Source organism: Suncus etruscus, chromosome 1, assembly GCF_024139225.1.
Source record: "Suncus etruscus isolate mSunEtr1 chromosome 1, mSunEtr1.pri.cur, whole genome shotgun sequence".
NCBI lineage: Eukaryota > Metazoa > Chordata > Mammalia > Eulipotyphla > Soricidae > Suncus > Suncus etruscus.
This window is the reverse complement of record NC_064848.1, coordinates 174,548,033-174,568,113: the sequence shown is the minus strand read 5'-3', so window position 1 is coordinate 174,568,113 and position 20,081 is coordinate 174,548,033. Positions and strand designations below refer to the sequence as shown.

The 20,081-nt window shown below is 42.1% G+C and overlaps 1 protein-coding gene and 1 non-coding gene across 2 annotated transcripts in view; one reads left to right on the top strand and one right to left on the bottom strand.

Annotated features, from left to right (window-relative positions):
• TRIM37 (tripartite motif containing 37) overlaps positions 1–20,081 on the bottom strand; it is a 79,735-nt gene that overhangs the window by 39,086 nt on the left and 20,568 nt on the right. Inside the window, exons 6-11 of the mRNA XM_049772772.1 lie at positions 19,168–19,290; positions 16,827–16,950; positions 13,391–13,458; positions 6,395–6,519; positions 2,444–2,494; positions 1,766–1,847 (exon numbers count right to left, since the gene is read on the bottom strand). Coding sequence (XP_049628729.1) covers positions 1,766–1,847; positions 2,444–2,494; positions 6,395–6,519; positions 13,391–13,458; positions 16,827–16,950; positions 19,168–19,290 — 573 coding nt within the window. The remainder of the gene's footprint in view (positions 1–1,765; positions 1,848–2,443; positions 2,495–6,394; positions 6,520–13,390; positions 13,459–16,826; positions 16,951–19,167; positions 19,291–20,081) is intronic.
• LOC126028557 (U6 spliceosomal RNA) lies at positions 15,124–15,229 on the top strand. Its single transcript, XR_007502445.1, has one exon. It is a non-coding gene; the product is annotated as a U6 spliceosomal RNA (small nuclear RNA).

The window sequence follows — 20,081 nt, the reverse complement described above, 5'->3', positions numbered from 1 at the left end:
ACTAGAAAAAGAATTTTAACATATAATGAGTCAAAAAGATACTATAGCATATAAAATCTTACACTTTGGTTCAATACCCAGAATCCCATGTTTCTGAAGCCCACCAAATCTAATCCCTGAGTGAAGAGCTAGGACAAAACAATGACCCATAGAAATCAACTTGAGTATTTCATTCTGCTCAGTATTTTAGTGATTAGGGGCCAGAGCAATGGCGCATCGGGCAGGGTATTTGCCTTGCATATGGCTGATCCAGGTTCAATCCCCAGCATCCCATATGGTCCTGCCAAGCCTGCCAGAAGTGATTTCTGAGCGCAGAGCCAGGAGTAACCCCTGAACACTGCTGGGTATAGTCCAAAACCGCCACCAAAAAAAAAAAAAAAAAAAAATATATATATATATATATATATATATGTGGCGCTAGAGGTAAGGTGGCGCTAGAGGTAAGGTGCCTGCCTTCCTGCGCTAGCCTTGGATGGACCGAGGTTCGATCCCCCGGTGTCCCATATGGTCCCCCAAGCCAGGAGCGACTTCTGAGCGCATAGCCAGGAGTAACCCCTGAGCGTCACCGTGTGTGAAAAAAAGAAAAGCACTGGGAGGGGGCGAAGCAGTGGCGCAAGCGGTAAGGCAAGGCATTTGTTTTGCACATGGCTAACCTAGGACAGACCACCATTCGATCCCCTGGCATCCCTTATGGTCCCCCAAGTCAGGAGAGATTTCTTTTTTCTTTTTTTCTTCTTTTGTTTTTTGGTTTTTGGGCCACACCCGGTGACGCTCAGGGGTTACTCCTGGCTATGTGCTCAGAAGTCGCACCTGGCTTGGGGGACCATATGGGACACCGGGGGATCGAACCGCGGTCCGTTCTAGGCTAGCACTGGCAAGGCAGACACCTTACCTCTAGCGCCACCGCCTGGCCCCAGGAGAGATTTCTGAGCACATAGCCAGGGGTAGCCCAAGTGTCACCAGGTGTGGCCCAAAACCCAAAAAAAAAAAAAAAAAAGGAAGAAAAGTACTGGGGCCAAAGCAAGAGTACAGAGGGTAGGGCAAATTGCCTTGAACTCAGCCAACACAGGTGTGATCTGTGGCACCCTATATTGCTCCCCACTAGCCTGCCAAGACTGATCTCTGAGCACAAATCCAGAAATCAACCCTGAGCACACACATACTCTCACACACACACAGTATTTAAGTATGCAATAAAACATGTATGTGTTTTTGAATCAAAGTTTACTTTTTAAATCATTTTTAAATTTTCAAACTTATCTTCAAAATAAATATCTTTCAACAAATAAGGATTAAGATTTCTCAGTAATGTGGGGCCGGGAAGGTGGCGCTGGAGGTAAGGTGTCTGCCTTGCAAGCGCTAGCGTAGGACGGACCACGGTTCGATCCCCCCCCCACCTCCGCGTCCCATATGGTCCTCCCAAGCCAGGGGTGATTTCTGAGCGCATAGCCAGGAGTAACCCCTGAGTGTCAAATGGGTGTGGCCCAAAAACCAAAACCAAAAAAAAAAAAAAAAAAGATTTCTCAGTAATGTAAGGGAAATGTCATATGGGTAATAACTTAAACTCCCTGAGGCTTCTCCTGAGCACAAAGCCTGTAGCCCCTAAGCACCAACACTGGAAGTAGCCTATCCCTTTTCCCTCAAACTTGTCATTATACTAATAGCTATTCCACTAAAAAAAAAAGGGGGGGGGGGACCTAAAGTACAATGTAATGCTGAAAAGCTAGAACCTGATTTCAAAGTCTATTAAAATAAAAAAACTTACTGGGTAAACTTTTAACCTCCAACAAAGTCCTGAAACTTGAAGAGGTGGGCTATAAACAGGATCTGCTCTCTGGCGCAGAGTGCTAAAATAAAAGTCAATCAAATCCCAAGATCAAAACTACTATAAAATAGCAACAGCAAAACCCCAAGATAATGTTATTTTTTTCCTTATCTCATTCTTAAAATGTTAAAGATAACACTTGCACAAATGTAGATATATTTCATTACAACTTCAAGACTTCCACTCTATCTTTCCTCTACCCCTGTAGTATAATTATCTTTATTTTCAACATAGAAAAACAAAAGAATAATGTACTAAATTTTAAAATGCATAAGGAAATCCTTTGGTAATACATATATTATAGCTACGAAAATATTCCACAAGAAAAAAGAGTAGGATAAATTCTCCTATATGACCATATATTGATTTTTCTATTCAGTTTCTTTCCCCAATATAAGACTTTAGTTCCCTGTGTTCATATTGCCCTTTTCTTTTTTTCATTAAAAAATAAAAGTTGTCGGTCTCCTCCTTCCTTCCAGCCTTTTTTTTTTTTTGTGGGCCACTTCCAGGAGGCTACGATCCATTCCTGAGTGCCAGTACCTACTTTTCCCTTATTTCCCCGCTTCCAATACCCTAACCCCATTTCAAAAAAAAAAAAAAAACAGTCAAAACTCTTACCTGAAATTCTCTAAAACAAAAGTAGCTGAATCATAAGATGGTACTAATTCACTAAAAAAGAAATAAAAGGCAGAAAATTTTATTTAGGATTATGAAAATGAAATTCTGTTAAATTACAAAGCAAAGTTTTAGTAATATCTTAAAATCTTTATTAAACTATCAGCCAGAGTCATGATGCTAAGGGTAGGGCACTTGCCTGCACACAGCTGACCCAGATTTAATCCCCTGCATCCCATATGGTCCCCGGTGCCCAGCAGGAATAATACCTGAGCATCATAGGATGTGCCCCACCAATAAAACCTGAAAATTCCTAAGTATTTTAAAATCCTTATTATTAAAACTTCATGACTGGGGCCAGGGAAATAGCACAGCGGTAGGGCGTTTGCCTTGCAAGAGGCCGACCCAGGACCAATGGTTGTTTCAAACCCCAGCATCGCATATGGCCCCCCATGCCTGCCAGGAGCAATTTCTAAGCATAGAGCCAGGAGTAACCCTCTGAGCACCACTGAGTGTGGCCCAAAAACAAAACAAAGGGAGGGGCCGGGTAGGTGGCGCTGGAGGTAAGGTGTCTGCCTTGCAAGCGCTAGCCAAGGAAGGACCGAGGTTCGATCCCCCGGCGTCCCATATGGTCCCCCCAAGCCAGGGGCGATTTCTGAGCACATAGCCAGGAGTAACCCCTGAGTGTCAAACGGGTGTGGCCCAAAAACCAAAAAAAAAAAAAAAAAAAAAAAAAAAAACAAAGGGAAAACAAACAAACAAACAAACAAAAAAAACATGACTATCAAGAGTTGACATCAGGCCCGGAGAGATAGCACAGCGGTGTTTGCCTTGCAAGCAGCCGATCCAGAACCAAAGGTGGTTGGTTTGAATTCCGGTGTCCCATATGGTCCCCCGTGCCTGCCAGGAGCTATTTCTGAGCAGACAGCCAGGAGTAACCCCTGAGCACTGCCGGGTGTGACCCAAAAATCAAAAAAAAAAAAAAAAAAGAGTTGACATCAATTTTATGATTGAATTGAACATTCAATAAAAGACTAAGTATAAAAATAAGTACAGAGATGTTTCTAGTACATGATAATCATAAAAGTAAAATTGTATTATGGGCCAATGATGTGGCTAAGAGAAAGTTAAGAAGGCCCTGAAAAAATCATGGGTTCCTTATGGTAAAAAAAAAAAAAAAAAAAAAAGATAAAAGAGTACTTAAACTAAAAACAAAAAACAAAAGAGAGGCTGAAAAAATAGTACAGTGGTAGGGTGCTTGCCTTGCACGCAGTCAACTTGGGTTCAATTCTAATATCCCATATGGTCTAGCAAACACCACTAGAAGTAATTCCTGAGATCAGAACCAGGAGTAACCCTGGGCATTGCCAGAAGTGAACCTCAAGCCACCCTTCCTCCAAAACCCGAAAGAGAAAGATTTAAACATGAAAAGAGGGCAACAGTACAGCTGCATTGCAAGCTGCCAATCCAGGTTCAATCCTTGGCACCCCATTTGGTCCGGAGCCCATCAGGAGTGATTCCTGAGCATAGAGCCAGGAGTAATCCCTGAGTACCACTACTTGTGGCCCCAGAACCAAAGAATAACTAACTAATTAAATAAATAAAATATGAAAAGAAAGCCACTAATTCCTTAGAGAGCACAAGCCCTAAGAATCTTGCTTGCAGGACTAGATAGCACAACATTAAGGCATTGTGTGTGCCTTGCACACAGCCAACACAGGACGAACCCGGCTCAAATCCGGCACCCCATATGGTCCCCCAAGCCTGCCAGGAGCAACTCCTGAGCGCAGCCAAGTATAGACCCCTTCCCCAAAAAAGAATCTTTCCTTTTAATCCCTCATTGATTAAACTTCATTTGGGCACCTCATAATGGTCCCACAGGCCTACAAAGAGTTAACCAGAAGTGATCCTGGAGCACTGCTAAGTGAGGTCCAGAGGTAAACAAACAACAACAAAAACTTTAAACAACAGAAGATACAACATAAAATCTATATACTTCCTCTTTCTTCTTCAAAACAAATGAAGCATGTACCAGGTCCTCAAACTACGGCCTGCGGGCCACATATTGTATTTGTTCCCATTTTTTCTTCACTTAAAATAAGATATATTCAGGATGCATAGGAATTTGTTCATAAATCTTTTTTACTATATTCCGGCTCTTCAATGGTATGAGGGACAGTGAACTGGCCCCCTGTGTAAAAAGTTTGAGGACCCCTGATGTAGACAAATCTTAAATATTTTAAGATTGGGGCCGGGCGGTGGCGCTCGAGGTAAGGTGCCTGCCTTACCTGCGCTAGCCTAGGAGACGGACCGCGGTTCGATCCCCCGGCGTCCCATATGGTCCCCCAAGCCAGGAGCGACTTCTGAGCGCATAGCCAGGAGTAACCCCTGAGCGTCACCGGGTGTGGCCCAAAAACCAAAAAAAAAAAAAAAAAATATTTAAAAAAAAAAAAAAAATTTTAAGATTACTTATAAATAAACCTACTCATTTCTGTGGGATTACTATACCATCAAATCAGTAAGCAGAATGAACCAGCAACTAGATCCGCATTCCATATTCATTCTTTTTGTTTGTTTGTTTTGTTTTTTTCTTCTTCTTTTTTTGGGGGGGTCACACCCGGTGGTGCTCAGGGGTTAATCCTGGCTGTCTGCTCAGAAATAGCTCCTGGCAGGCACGAGGGACCATATGGGACACTGGGATTCGAACCAACCACCTTTGGTCCTGTATCGGCTGCTTGCAAGGCAAACACCACTGTGCTATCTCTCCGGGCCCCCATATTCATTCTTTACCAAAGAAAACTGAACTACAACCATAGAAGATAAACAAAGGCATAGCCCATTTGATCTAAACATCCTTAGATAATATGAATCACCTGTGGCACTATTAGACATAACATTTACTGAGTGCTATCTGAAAGACACTGGCAGCTGAGTTATTACACATAGGCATGGCCCCAAAGGGTCCAGATCTCTGGAGATTGCAAATTGGGGCAGACAAAGTCCCTATGTAAGTTGAGGCCGGAGCAACAGCACAGTAGGTAGGGCATTTACCTTGCATATAGCCAACCTGGGTTCAATCCCCAGTATCCCATATGATCCCCCCGAGCCAGGCAGAAGTCATTTCTGAGCACAAAGCCAGGAGTAAACCCTAACACTGCCAGGTGTGATGCAAAAGACAAACAAACAAAAAAACAGAAAAGTGTAAGTTTATGGGGGAAGAGATCTGCAATACCACATGGCTTTCTGAGCATCACTAAGCATAGCCCTGGAAGCTCCTCCACTTGTCCTATACCTCCCGACCTCCCAATATCCCAAGGTCCAAGCAGCACCATTCCCTTAAGGCCTAGCAGTGACCTACTGGCCTGTCCGACTGACAAAGAGTATAGCAGAAGTTAGTGCCAGAATTCCGAGTAATACTCAAGAAGCCTCTGAATTCCCTCTAGCAAATAGATAAACTAGGTTGCAAGAGATAATTCAGTGGGGAGAGTGCTTGCTTTGCACATGGCCAATCAGGTTTGATTCCTGGAACCTCATATGATTGCCTGACCCACAAGGAGTGATCTGAATGCAGAGCTAGGAGTAATCCCTGAGCATTGCCAGGTGTAAACCCCCCCCCAAAAAAAAAAACCAAAATAAAATAAAATAAAATAAATTGGTTTTGTATTTGGGCTATACCCGGTGACGCTCCAAGGTGACTCCTGGCTATGTGCTCAGAAATTGCTCCTGGCTCAAGGAACCATGTGACGTTGCCATATGTGACGCCGGGAATCAAACCAAGGGGATCAAACCAAGGTCCGTCCTAGATCAACTGTGTGCAAGGCAAATGCCCTACCGCTGTGCTATTGCTCGGCCCCTAAAATTTTTAAATTTTTAAAAGATGAGAATATAATCCTCTGAAATAGATGCATTTGTATGCAAATGCCAAAGAGAAATGAAACTGAAAATATATCATACCTTGTAAAGTCTGGTGGAACAGGAGTGGTAACAAATGATGCCATGGGTTTTCGATGAACTTGCTGAAACATCATGAGGATCTCTGAGCTCTTAGATATCAACTCACTCTTACTACAAGACCGCAACTATAAAGAAAAAAATTAGGAGCAAACATAATTACTATTTACAGAAATCTTATAATCCTTAATAAAGGAAAATTATTCTAGTCATGCAGCAAAAGAAATAAAATGAAAATATATATACATATATTTTGGTTTTTGGGTCACACCCGGCAGCGCTCAGGGGTTAATCTTGGCTCTATGCTCAGAAATCGCTCCTGGCAGGCACGGGGGACCATATGGGATGCCAGGATTCAAACCACCATCCTTCTGCATGCAAGGCAAACACTCTACCTCCATGCTATCTCTCCAGCCACATGAAACGGCTTTATATTTTTTATTTATAAATTATCTTTTTTTTTTGTTTGTTTTTGGGCCACACCCAGTGATGCTCAGGGGTTACTCCTGGCTACGCGCTCAGAAGTCGCTCCTGGCTTGGGGGACCATATGGGACACCGGGGGATCGAACCGCGGTCCGTCCAAGGCTAGCGCAGGCAAGGCACCACCCGCCCCATTTATAAATTATCTTTATTTAAATGCCCGGCCCCATTTATAAATTATCTTTATTTAAATGCCATGATTACAAATATAATTGTAGTTGTATGATTACAGTCATGTAAAGAACACCCCCCTTCACCAGTGCAGGATTCCCACCACCAATTTCCCAGATCTATCTACTCCCCACCCCACCCACACCTGTACTCGAGACAGGCTTTCTTTTTCCCTCATTCATTCATATTGTTATGATAGTTTTCAGTGTAGTTATTTCTCTAACTGCATTTATCACTCTATGTGGTGAGCTTCATGTCATGAGCTGCACCTACATGGGAAGATGGGGGGAAATAAGGGTTGGGACTAAGGCAGTAAAATATTAGAAATGAGATTTGTAGGGCAGTATCAAGGTCACAATACAAGATGGATGTTATGGATATATAAAATATATGCATACAATACTATCAATAGGAAAACAAGGAGAAAAAAATTCCAGTGACTGTCCCAACATAAACCAATACTAAAGGGGCCGGGAAGGTGGCGCTAGAGGTAAGGTGTCTGCCTTGCAAGTGCTAGCGTAGGACGGACCACGGTTCAATCCCCCGGCGTCCCATATGGTTCCCCCAAGCCAGGGGCGATTTCTGAGCACATAGCCAGGAGTAACCCCTGAGCGTCAAATGGGTGTGGCCCAAAAACAAAAACAAAAACCAACATTTGGCTTAAAAAATAAAATAAAATAAAAAAAAAATAAACCAGTACTAAAACAGCCCGCCCTCCTCCCAAAGTGCATTTCCATTAGTGTAGGGAGAGAGGTAGGGGGGAAACCTGAGGACCACTAAGAGTCCACCTGAACCCACTTCTGGCCATCTGAGCTGGCACCCAGGGAAGGCCTGGAGTCAAGGGAAAAGACAAGGACAGCTGGGGGCCTGCCAAGCCTCCCAGCACTCCCCAGGCCAGGGAGAAGGGCTCCGGTATGGGGCCTCCCCAAACCCCATACCTGGCAAAAGCTGGTCTCCAGAAATGGCTTTATATTTTTAAGCAGCTTTATTTGGGGGGTGAGGGGAATACTCCCAGTGGTGCTCAGTAGTTTATTCTTGGCTCTATGGTCAGGAATAAACCCTGATAATGCTCAGGGACCTGACTGAGATGCTGGAATCAAACTGGGGTCAGCAACACACAAGGCAAGTACCTTAACTTCTGTAGTATCTCTTTGATCCCCCCCCCAAAAGCATATTTTTAAGTGGCTTTTTAGAATTAAAATCTACAAGGAGGGGCTCGAGAGACAGTACTGTAGATAAGGTTCTTGCCTTGCTCACAACTGACTAGGCTCAATCCCCAGCATCCCATGTGGTCCCAGCACTGCCAGAAGGAGTGATTCCTAAATAGAGCCAGGAGTAACTCCTGAGCATTTCTGGGTGTAGCCCAAAATAAGCAAAAGCAAACAACAAAAAAGAATCTACAGTGAAGGACCAAGAATAGAACAGCAGCAAAAAGTGCTTGCCTTGAGGAACTGGAGCGACAGTACAGCAGGTAGGGCATCTCATATGGTCCCCAGAGCCTGCCAGAAGTAATTATTTTTGGTTTTTGGGTAACACCCAGTGATGATCAAGGGCTACTCCTGGCTATGCATTCAGAAATCGCTCCTGGCTTCGAGGACCATATGGGACGCGAGGATTGGACCCAGATCTGTACTGGGTCAGCCATGTGCAAGGCAAATGCCCTACCACTGTGCTATCACTCTGGCCCAGGAGTAATTTCTTACTGCAGAGCCAGGAGTAACCCCAGAGTGACCAAACAACTTCTCCCAAAAAGTGCCTGCTGTGACTCTGGGTACTAACTAGTGCCATACATGCCAATTAATGTCCTAGCAGCTCTGGTGCTTGGCTCCAAGATAACAATGATACATGTGATCTCCAGTGTACCATAACCAAGTCAGGGGTGAGCACAAATGAGTGAACCCTAGAGTAAGCAACACAGCCAAAGCCACAACAAAAGGGAAAATAAGGGGCCGGAGAGATATCATGGAGGTAAGGCGTTTACCTTTCATGCAGAAGGTCATCGGTTCGAATCCCGGCATCCCATATTGTCCCCTGTGCCTGCCAGGGACGGTTTCTGAGCATAGAGCCAGGAGTCACCCCTGAGCGCTGCCGGGTGTGACCCAAAACCCAAACCCCCCCCCAAAAAAAAGGGAAAATAAAAAAATATACAATGAATTTAGGCAGTTTTACTCTAACAATAAAGTCATTAAATATATTTATTTTAATATATTAGAACTAATACAATTTTAGCCATCTCAAACTGTATTTTAGATGATAACCACGAAACCATTCTACATATATTTCCCAAAGTAGGCAATATTCACTAGAAAAATTAAGTGTTAGCTGTAGCAGCTTTGATCAAGTCCAATTGGAACATACTTCTTTCATTTAAAGGTAAATTGGGGGAGAAAGGGAGAGGTACAGGCAGTGATTCTTTCCCTCCTGTAAACAGGGTGGTAGACCAATTAATCAGACCTTTGTTAATGAAAAAAAACCCTATAAATTTTAAACCACAGGTAGAAATTCTCAAATTGAATTTCTAGAAAAATAAAAAAATTAGTAAGATGTAACATTTACCCAAGAATGAACCTCTATAAATCTAGTGGAGTTGTGTTTTGTTTTTTAAATGTGGTATTTGGACCACATTTGGTGCAAAGGGCTTACTCCTAATTTTGAGCTCTAGGATCACTTGTAGAGGTGCTCATGGAGACAAACCCGAGTCGGCTGCCTACAGGACTTATCTAAATTTGGGAAACAAATTCTTAAGCTATACCAAAGGTACAGACTAAATAATCATATTTTTATAGGGGCAGTTATAAAATTAGTGATTTTAAACATAAAGACAACCAGTTTTAAGTCCTAGTTCTGCCACATATTACATGATTCAGGTATGTTTATCATTTATTCTAGCTGTTTTTATCTATAAAAACTATAGTAATTAGGGACTGAAGAGATAGCACAGCAATAGGGCATTTGCCTTGCAAGGGGCCCAACCCGGGAAAAACCCCAGTTGGATTCCCAGCATCCCCTATGTGGGGCCCCAGCCTGCCAGGGGTGCTTTCTGAGTGCAGGGCCAGGAGTAACCCCTGAGCACCATCAGGTGTGGCCCAAAAACCAACCAATCAATCAAGTTTAAAAAATAAAACTATAGTAATTATCCACCACTGTTTGCTTCATCACATTTAAGGATCACCAAGTTGGAGCCAGAAAGATAATACAGGGGCTGGAGAGATAGCATGGAGGTAAGGCGTTTGCCTTTCATGCAAGAGGTCATCGGTTCGAATCCCAGCGTCCCATATGGTCCCCCGTGCCTGCCAGGAGCAATTTCTGAGCATGGAGCCAGGAGTAACCCCTGAGCACTGCCGGGTGTGACCCAAAAACCACAAAAAAAAAAAAAAAAAAAAAAAGAAAAAAAGAAAGATAATACAGGGGACAGTTAGGCTTCCTCCTTTTTGCACATGGTGAATTTGCTTCTATTCCTAATACCACAGGTGGTCCCTGGGCACCACCAGGAGTGATTCCTGAGTGGAGGAAGATCTGAGCAAAGTAGGGTGTGGCCCCAAACCTCTGAAAGAATCGCAAGCTGAATGTGAAACAGCTTTGTAAACTATTCTGGATTAAACAGTGTCCTCTCCCCCAAATCATGCTTACATTCTCAAACTCCAGCACAGTACCGTGTAATATTTCGAGACAGGTATTTAAAAGACACAAAGCAAAGGGAATCATCTATAAACCAAAGACAAAGTGAACTGGTTTTGGGAACCAAAACATATTCTTAATTCCAGTCTTCAGACTAAAAAAAATCTATCCTTTAAACCAATGGTTCTCAACCTTTTCATACCTGTGAAAAAAAAAAACCAGTTCACAAAAAGGTGAAACTAGTAAAAGAAACAAAATAAAACAATGGGGGCCCAATGGCCACAGGAGAGATAACTCAGTGGTAGGGTGTATGCCTTGCACACACCTGACCCAGGACGGACCATGGTTCTAATCCCAGCATCCCATATGGTCCCCCGAGCCTGCCAGGAGTGATTTCTGAGCGCAAAGCTAAGTGTAATCCCTGAGCGCCACTGTCCCAAAAACTAAAAAACAATGGTTTAGGGGTCGGGGAGATAGCACAGTGGTAGCGTGTTTGCTTTGCAAGTGGCTGACCCACGACCAAAGATGGTTCGAAACCTGGCATCCCATATGGTTCCCCCATGCCTGCCAGGAGCAATTTCTGAGCAGATAGCCAGGAGTAACCCCTGAGCACAGGCGGGCATGGCCCAAAAAAAAAAAAAAAAAAAAATGGTTTAACCCTCTCGGTCTACTGTATTATATGGCAATTCTAGCAATCTAATATGCTATCAAATGCCATATTAATGATATTTATTACCACTGAGTTTCTATACTTTAATTATAACTGATTATACTTCACAAGCTTTTTTAAATATAAAGGAGTATAATAGCAATTTGTGGTTCATTGTTCTTTAAAATTAATGACAGGACTTCATCAAAACCTGTTGAATCTCAAACTAAAATATTGAACTGCATTTGTTGAATGACATTGAAAGAATACTTCTCTTATGTTACTGAATTTTCTCATAAAATTATCAAGAGTTCATAAAATAGGCCTTTGATATTAGACTTAGTCTTAGATAATATTATAATTAGATAATTTTCTGACACTAATAAAAACCTCAAATAAACTATGGCCTAGTCAACTGCTAAAACCTAACCCATTGCAAAGGTATATAGCAAAACATACATCTAAGAAACAATGAGGTATTTTTCTTCATTCAACTTTCTTTGGGAAAAGAAATAAATGAGGGGGCAGAAAGTGAGAACACCAAGAGAGAAGGGACAGAAAAAAGAATGAACCACTCTTGGGCTGGAGAGATAGCATGGAGGTAAAGCATTTGCCTTGCATGCAGAAAGTCAGTGGTTCGAATCCCGGCATCCCATATGGTTCCCTGAGCCTGCTGGGACGATTTCTGAGCCTAGAGCAAGGAGTAGCCCGAGTGCTGCCGGGTGTGACCCCAAAAAATAAAAAACAAAAACAAAAACAAGAAAAAGGATGAACCACTCCCCACCTAAAAACCACAAGGAAGAGTGAGAGTGGTAACTGACTGGGCACCGGAGCTACAGTATAGCAGGCACAAGACTTGCCTCATACTTAGCCAACCCAGGCTCAATGTCCCAGCACATACATGCCCCCAAGCTCTGAGAGGAACGAACCCTGAACACTTCTCGATGCCCAAAACCCCAAACCAAACAAAAGAAATTCAAGAAGCCTGCACAAGGAAGGTCAGAAGACAGTAGAAAAGTGTGCCTTGCACATAATCAGTATGATTTGATCCTTGGCACCAAATGATCTCTCAAGCAATAATAGAAGCATAGAGCAGGGGTCCTCCAACTGTGGCCCACCAAGGACATTTATCTGGCCTGCCTGATATTTTTGCCACCACAGCCTGTCCTGCTTATTAGCAGCTGACTAGTCCTGGGCCCGCAGTGCTCATGTGTGGGATGTGCACTGAACTCTCCAACTCCCCTCCTTCTCTCTGTCTTTCAACTCCACTTCTCAGTGTGCAGGGGTCCTCAAACTACAGCTTTCCAAAAGCAGGCCCTTAGGTCCTATAGAAATACTGGTTGTTCTTCATTTTAAATATTGTATTTGTTCCTTTCTTTACTTTAAAATGGGATACGTGTGTTGTGCATAGGAATTTGTTCATAGTATTCTTTAAAGTCCAGTCCTCCAATGGTTGAATAAAATGAACTGGCCCCCTGTTTAAAAAGTTAGAGGATGCTTGCCTTAGAGCCATCACCATAATTAACCAGAAAATTCTCAGCACAAGTGCTAGAGTGCTAGTCCGAGTACTAAAGCACTGTCCAGGCTAGCCAAGAATCACCAGGGGCCCTTGATATGCATAGCTTGGGAGGGCCACCCCAAAGTAAAATAAAAATTTAAATTAACCACTGTATCAGAATACTTTCATTCTTTGTAGATTCAGATACCCTGAAACCGTAGTGAAAATAATGCTACTCTAACAAAACATAATCTTATTTTATCTAGTTCTTTGAGAGGAATTAGCAAGTTTAAATTGCACAATTGTGTATAACACACAATACTCACAAATCTTTTCATTTTATATACATTAACTCAGTTCAAAATAATCTTTCAAGGCTGGAGAGATAAAGAGGTTGAGTGCCTAATTTGTATGCAGTAGACCTTGAATCAACCTCAGGTACCACCACACCACTAGTGGTCAGCCCAGAACAGAGCCAGGAGAAAATCCTGAGTACAAGTTGTGGCCCGAAAATCAAACCAAACCAAAACAAAAACTAAGATATATGAACAAAATAAAAATTTTATCTGAGTATTTCATCACCTGGTGTTCTACCTCCTGAAGTAAAGATTCCAAGAGCTCAGTTTCCTGTGTTAAAGATGTCTTCTGACCTGTTTGAAAATATTAAATACAAAAACATGCATTTTTAAAAAGCAGCAACAACAACCAAAGGGGAGGGAGCAAGTAAAAATCCACCACAAAAATTAACTTTTGCATGCAGAAGTTCCAAGCTCAATCTCCAGCATCATGTGATCCCCAGAACCACCACCAAAGTGTTCCTTTAGTTCTGGGCTAGGAGCAGCACCTGAACTCCACCAGGTACAACCCCCTTTCCACCTGACAAAAAAAAACAAAGAAAGGTGCTGGAGCAATAATACAATAGGTAGGGCATTTGCTTTGCACATGGCCAACCCAAGTTTGATCCCTGACATCCCATATGGTCCCCTGTGCAACTCTAGGGAGTGATTCCTGAGTGTGGAGTTACCCTTGAACACTGCAGGATGTGTGGTCCCAAAACAAAATAAAACAAGAAAACAAAGAAAAAAGAGGGTTGGAGAGATAATACAATAGGTAAGGGTCTTGTATGTAAGTTGACCCTGATTCAATCCCCAGCACTGCATACAGTCTTCCCAAGCTCAGTCAATGGTAATTCCTAAGCAGAGCCCGTAATAGCCCCTAAGCACAAGTAGGTGTGACCTCCAAAACAAAATACATAGATACATAAATGCATAAATTAACCAAAATTTAAAAAACAAGAAGCTGTTGTTACAGAGAATATAGAAAACACTGTTGGGGCCGGAGTGATAGCACAGTGGTAGGGCAATTGCCTTGCACGCAGCCGATCCAGGATGGACCTTGGTTTGATCCCTGGTGTCCCAGATGTCTCCCGAGTCAGAAGTGATTTCTAAGCATAAAGCCAATATTAACCCCTTAGTGTCACTGGGTGTGGCCCAAAAAGAAAAAAAAAAAGGAAAGAAAGAAAACACGTTAAGTTAGTTTTTTTGGTTTTATTTAAAGAAGAATGCTAATTGGGGGCTGGAGTAAGGCATTTTTTTCCTTGCTAACAGCTAACCTGGGTTCCATCCCCTGGTGTCCCATATGATCCCCATATTCTGGCAGGAGTATTTTCTGAGTGCAGAGCCAGGAGTAACTCCTGGGCACCAACGGGTGTGGCCCTCTCCCAAAAAGAAGATATGCTAAAGAGAATACTTGCCAATCAGAACATTTCCTTTAAAAATCACAAGTCTGAGGAAAGGAGACATTTAGAGGTGCTTGCATGCATGATTAAGAAATCTGGAATTGGACCCAGAGAGATAGCACAACGGCGTTTGCCTTGCAAGCAGCCGATCCAGGACCAAAGGTGGCTGGTTCGAATCCCGGTGTCCCATATGGTCCCCTGTGCCTGCCTAGTAGCTATTTCTGAGCAGACAGCCAGGAGTAACCCCTGAGCACCACTGGTTGTGGCCCAAAAACCAAAAAAAAAAAAAAAAAAAAGAAGAAGAAACCTGGGATCAATCCCCAGCATCCTATAGTGTGCCATGAGTGATTCTTGAGTGTAGAGCAACTAGTAAGCCTTGAACACGCTTGCCATGGCCCCCAAACCAAGTAAGAATAGTAAGTGGAATTTTTTTTTAAATATTTAGAGATTGGGGCAATAGAATAACATTAGGATGCTTGCCTTGTATGTAGCCATCCTGGGTTCAATATCTGACACTGGTTGGTGTGGGTCCCCCAAAATAAATTTTAATAAATAAAAATCACAAATTTAAGACAAATTCTATGAAGTTATAAGTTATATTAATTTGAGGAATGATACACAGAAGATTAGCATGGCCCCTGCGCAAGGATGACACACAAATTCATGAAGCGTTCCATATTAAAAAAAAGTTGTATTAATTTAGAATGCTACTTTATAGAGAAACACTTAAAAACTGTATTAAGGGGGGCCGGAGGGATAGCATAGAGATAGGGCATTTGCTTTGTATGCAAAAGGACAGTGGTTTGAATCCCATATAGTCCCCTGCACCTGCCAGGAGCGATTTCTGAGCGTAGAGTCAGGAGTAACCCCTGAGCGCTGCTGGGTGGGTGTGACCCAAAAACCAAAAACAAAACAAAAAAAAATCGTATTTAGTTTGTAATACCAAAATCAGAATCTATTTAACAACAGAAAAATACATAGAATTTCAAAAGTAAATGGGATAGATTAAAAATAGTAATTTTTGACATTGCTATATCACACAGTTAAAAGAAGACATTAGTGTATGTCTTCATACATAATTAAAATTAAAAATTAGTGGTTGGGGCTGGAAAGATAGCACAGTGGTAGGACGTTTGCCTTGTATTAGGCGAACCCAGGACAGTTGGTGGTTTGATTCCTGGCATCCCATATGGTCCCCCAACCTGCCAGGGACGATTTCTGAGCACAGAGCCAGGAATAATCCCTGAGCATTGCCGGGTATAACCTCCCCCCAAAAAAAAACAAACAAAAAAATTAGTTAGGAATTAATTAGGTAGGAAACAAAAATCTGTCATAATAGTAAGTACTTTTAGTATCCTATATACTCTAACACTGACAGTATTGTTTAATTATTTAAACCAATGTGGTACAAACCATTTTGGAGGCACCCACATCCATGTGAGGGAGTGAATTCCCTTCCTTTGACTTTATCAAACTCCACCTATGAAATTTTACATATATATGTAATATATATGTATTATATTACTATTATATTATATATTATAAAAATATATATATCTTGCCCATCAATGCTATTCTTTAAAATATAATTTTCCTTTTCTCTATTGGACCTTTCTGCTCAATTCTCCCTCCTCTCCCTCCCTCTCTCTTAGAATTAATTAGTTCTCTTGGGGCTATAGAGATACCACAGTGAACAGGGGCATTTGCCTTGCACACAGTCAACCCAGATTCAATCCCCAGTATTCCATATGGTCCCCCAAGCCTGCTAGGAGCAATTCTTGAACACAGAGCCAGGAGTAACCAACCCCTAATCACCACCAGGTGTGGCCCAAAAACCAAAAAAATAAAAAATGTAGTACTCTCTCCTCCGTCAATAAAAATATTTTGTAGGCCGGAGCAATAGCACAGCGGTAGGGTGTTTGCCTTGCACACAGCAAGCAACCCAGGAGGGACTCCAGTTCGATTCCCGGTATCCCATATGGACCCCTGAGCCTGCCAGGAGCGATTTCAGGAATGATCCTTAAGTGCTGCCATGTTCTCAGTAGGAATAAAAAAGGTACCCAATAATAAAAATCCATTGGCAATTATGAGGATTCACACAAATGGGAATAAAACTTCTCTTTTATCACTTGTAAATACAATCAGACATCTATCCAGATTGTAACCATAAAATTTTGAGAATTTTTCCTACCATTTACTGATAAATCAACTATTTATCTTCCTAAAAGAATATCTACGATGCTCAGAGAACAATGTACTCAAGCAGCATAAGGGACTCACCCATCAGTGTTATGAGCTTATTCTTCAGCTGTGTATCTAACCGAGCAATCATCATTTCTACAGCATTCCTAATTTCTCGAACACGCTCATCTTTTGCATTTCGTACAGCTTCTACATTTCTTTCCTAGAATAAAGGGCAACATTTTTTAATGGAAGATTTTAATAATACAACTAAGTAAGTTAATTGATGAGTTTTGTGTGTTTTTGGTTTTGTCTGGTCAGGGGCCACAATTATTTCTCAGGGATCACTCTCAGTAGGTGGGCTCAGTAGACCATTTGGAATGTCAGGAATTGAACCAGAGTCAGCCGTATGCAAAGAAAATGCTCTATCTGCTGTACTACTTCTCCAGACTTGAGAAATTCTCTAAAAATTGTAAGTAAGGAGTCAGAGATATAATACATAGGTGAAGTAAGGCACTTGCCTTTCTTTTTTTTTTTTTTTTTTTTTTTTTTTTTTTTTTGGTTTTTGGGTCACACCGGTGATGCTCAGGGGTTACTCCTGGCTATGCACTCAGAAGTCACTCCTGGCTTGGGGGACCATATGGGACGCCGGGGGATCGAACCATGGTCCATCATAGGCTAGCATTGGCAAGGCAGACACCTTACCTCTAGCGCCACCACCCAGCCCCGGCACTTGCCTTTCATAAGACCAACCAGTTTTGGATCCCCTCCCCCCCTTTTTTTCTTTTTTTAGGTGGTGGTGGTGAGTTTTGGATCCCTAACACTGCATATGATCCCCCTAAGCACTGCCAGCAGTACTCCCTGGTGCCAGGAGTAGGCCCTCAGCACCACTGGGTGTAGCCAAAAAATAAAAGTAAGAATAATGGATTTTGGGGCCAGAGTTATAGCACAGCGGTAGGGCATTTGCCTTGCATGCAGTCGACCTGGGTTTGGTTCTCAGCATCCCATATGATCCCCAGAGCCTGCCAGGAACAATTTCTGAGCACAGAGCCAGGAGTAACCCCATGAGTGCTGCAGGGTGTGACCCAACCCCCCCCCAAATAATGGATTTCTATATAAAACATACTCAAAATTTAGTAAGAAGACATTATTAAAAACAAAAAGTCAAGTAACTTAACATCTCCAAAACTTTAAAACAAAAGTAAAATCTTACCTTGTTGTTTTTGAGTCAGACCCAGCTGTGTTCAGGACTTGCTCAGTGCATTGCTCAGGAATCACCTCTTGTGGGCTTGGGAAGCATAGAGTTCTGGGGCTCAAACCCCAGTGAGTTGCTTACAGGACAAACACCTTTTCCACTGTACTATCTCTCCATCCCAACACAAGTAAAAAAAATTTAAGAACACTGCTTACAAAGTTTTTCTTTTTAACCAAAACCAAGCACAGGAAGCAAAACTTTTGAAATTTTTAAGACTGCCAAGTACATATAAACTTTCTATAGGCCATCTAAAAATTAAAAACAATCATATCATTTTTGTAAATATAAGCAGTAACATACAGAAACTATGAGATAGGGACTGGAGTGACAGCACAGCGGGCAGGATGTTTGCCTTGCATGTAGCTAACCTGGGTTCAATCCCAGGTCATATGGTCCCCCAAGCCTGTCAGGAGTGATTTCTGAGCACAAAACGAGGATTAAGCCCCGAGTACTGCTGGGTATGGCCCTAAAACAAAACAAACAAAAACCTCACAAAACTATGAGAAAAACTATTTTAAATAAAAAGCAAGGTCAGGACCCGGAGAGATAGCACAGCGGCGTTTGCCTTGCAAGCAGCCGATCCAGGACCTAAGTTGGTTGGTTCAAATCCCGGTGTCCCACATGGTCCCCTGTGCCTGCCAGTAGCTTTTTCTGAGCAGACAGCCAGGAGTAACCCCTGAGCACCGCCGGGTGTGGCCCAAAAACCAAAAAAAAAAAAAAAAAAAAAAAAAAAGGCAAGGTCAGCCAATAGACTTATTAAATTTACTTTAATTGTAATTAGAGATGATTCTGCTTCCAAATGCTTCTGTGTAAGCCCAGGTATTCAGACACAAATTCCTCAGCTCCTAAAAAACTTTATCAAATTTTCAAATCTTGATTTCAGTAAGACATATATATTATTCGATAATTTATACATTACATTACTTATACCTGGGGCTAGAGAGATAGTACAGGGATCACAAGCACACAGGGCACTTAAGTTTGCATGCAGCCAAACTGGGTCCAAATCCCTATGGTCCCCTGAGCCATCAGGAAAATTCCTGAGTGCAAAGTAAAGAGTAACCCCGGAGCACACTAACCCCTGTGGACCAAAAAGTAAACAAACAAACAAAAAAAACAACTCAACAAAACAAAGCATTATAGAATACAAACTATAAAAGAAATGATCTCTTAGTACAGTCTTACCACTTCTTGAACTAAGCTGATCAGCTCCATAAGACGGCGACGAAGCTTAGCTACTTCTTCATTCACTTTAGTAACATGCTGCTCATAGATTTCTGCCAAAGGTTTAAAGGTGTGTCCGCCATGCTATTTAAAGTATGAAGAGATGTGTCAGAACACTTTCACTTCGTTAGCACTACATTGACATGAATAAACTGGCAAATACTCTAAAATGAATTTTATTTGGACGCTTTCCTGTATCTTTTGTTAATGAATTTCAGAGCTTATTTAAAATCATTTGGCCCATGTAGGGCCTTTTTCAAGACTGCAAATAAAATGACAGTTGCTTACATTTATCAAAAAATCACCATCCATTAGAAAGAATCAAACATATAAACCATGGCTGAAACACCTAACTATAACCTGCCTTCCCAATCCTCTCAGTCTGCACTAGCTTTCTTCCATGCCATCAAATTTCTCTATACCTGATCTATGCAGAAAAACTTATTCAAAATCAATTCTTCATCACCACCACCTCGCCACAACTGTTCAGGCCAAGTCATCTTTTGAAGCTTATTTTAGGCTTAAGAATCAGGTTCCAAAGTTCTTTACGGCACCATATACTAATATGTATCACGATAGAAAATCAGAAAGTCCAAAGAAATGGAATAGATATCACATAAAATTCCCCCCAATGTACAAACCAAATAACACACAAAAACTTCATGCAATCTCCTTTACAAAAGAGGCTTCAGGGGCCGGGTAGGTGGCGCTGGAGGTAAGGTGTCTGCCTTGCAAGCGCTAGCCAAGGAAGGACCGAGGTTCGATCCCCCGGCGTCCCATATGGTCCCCCCAAGCCAGGGGCGATTTCTGAGCGCATAGCCAGGAGTAACCCCTGAGCGTCAAACGGGTGTGGCCCAAAAACCAAAAAAAAAAAA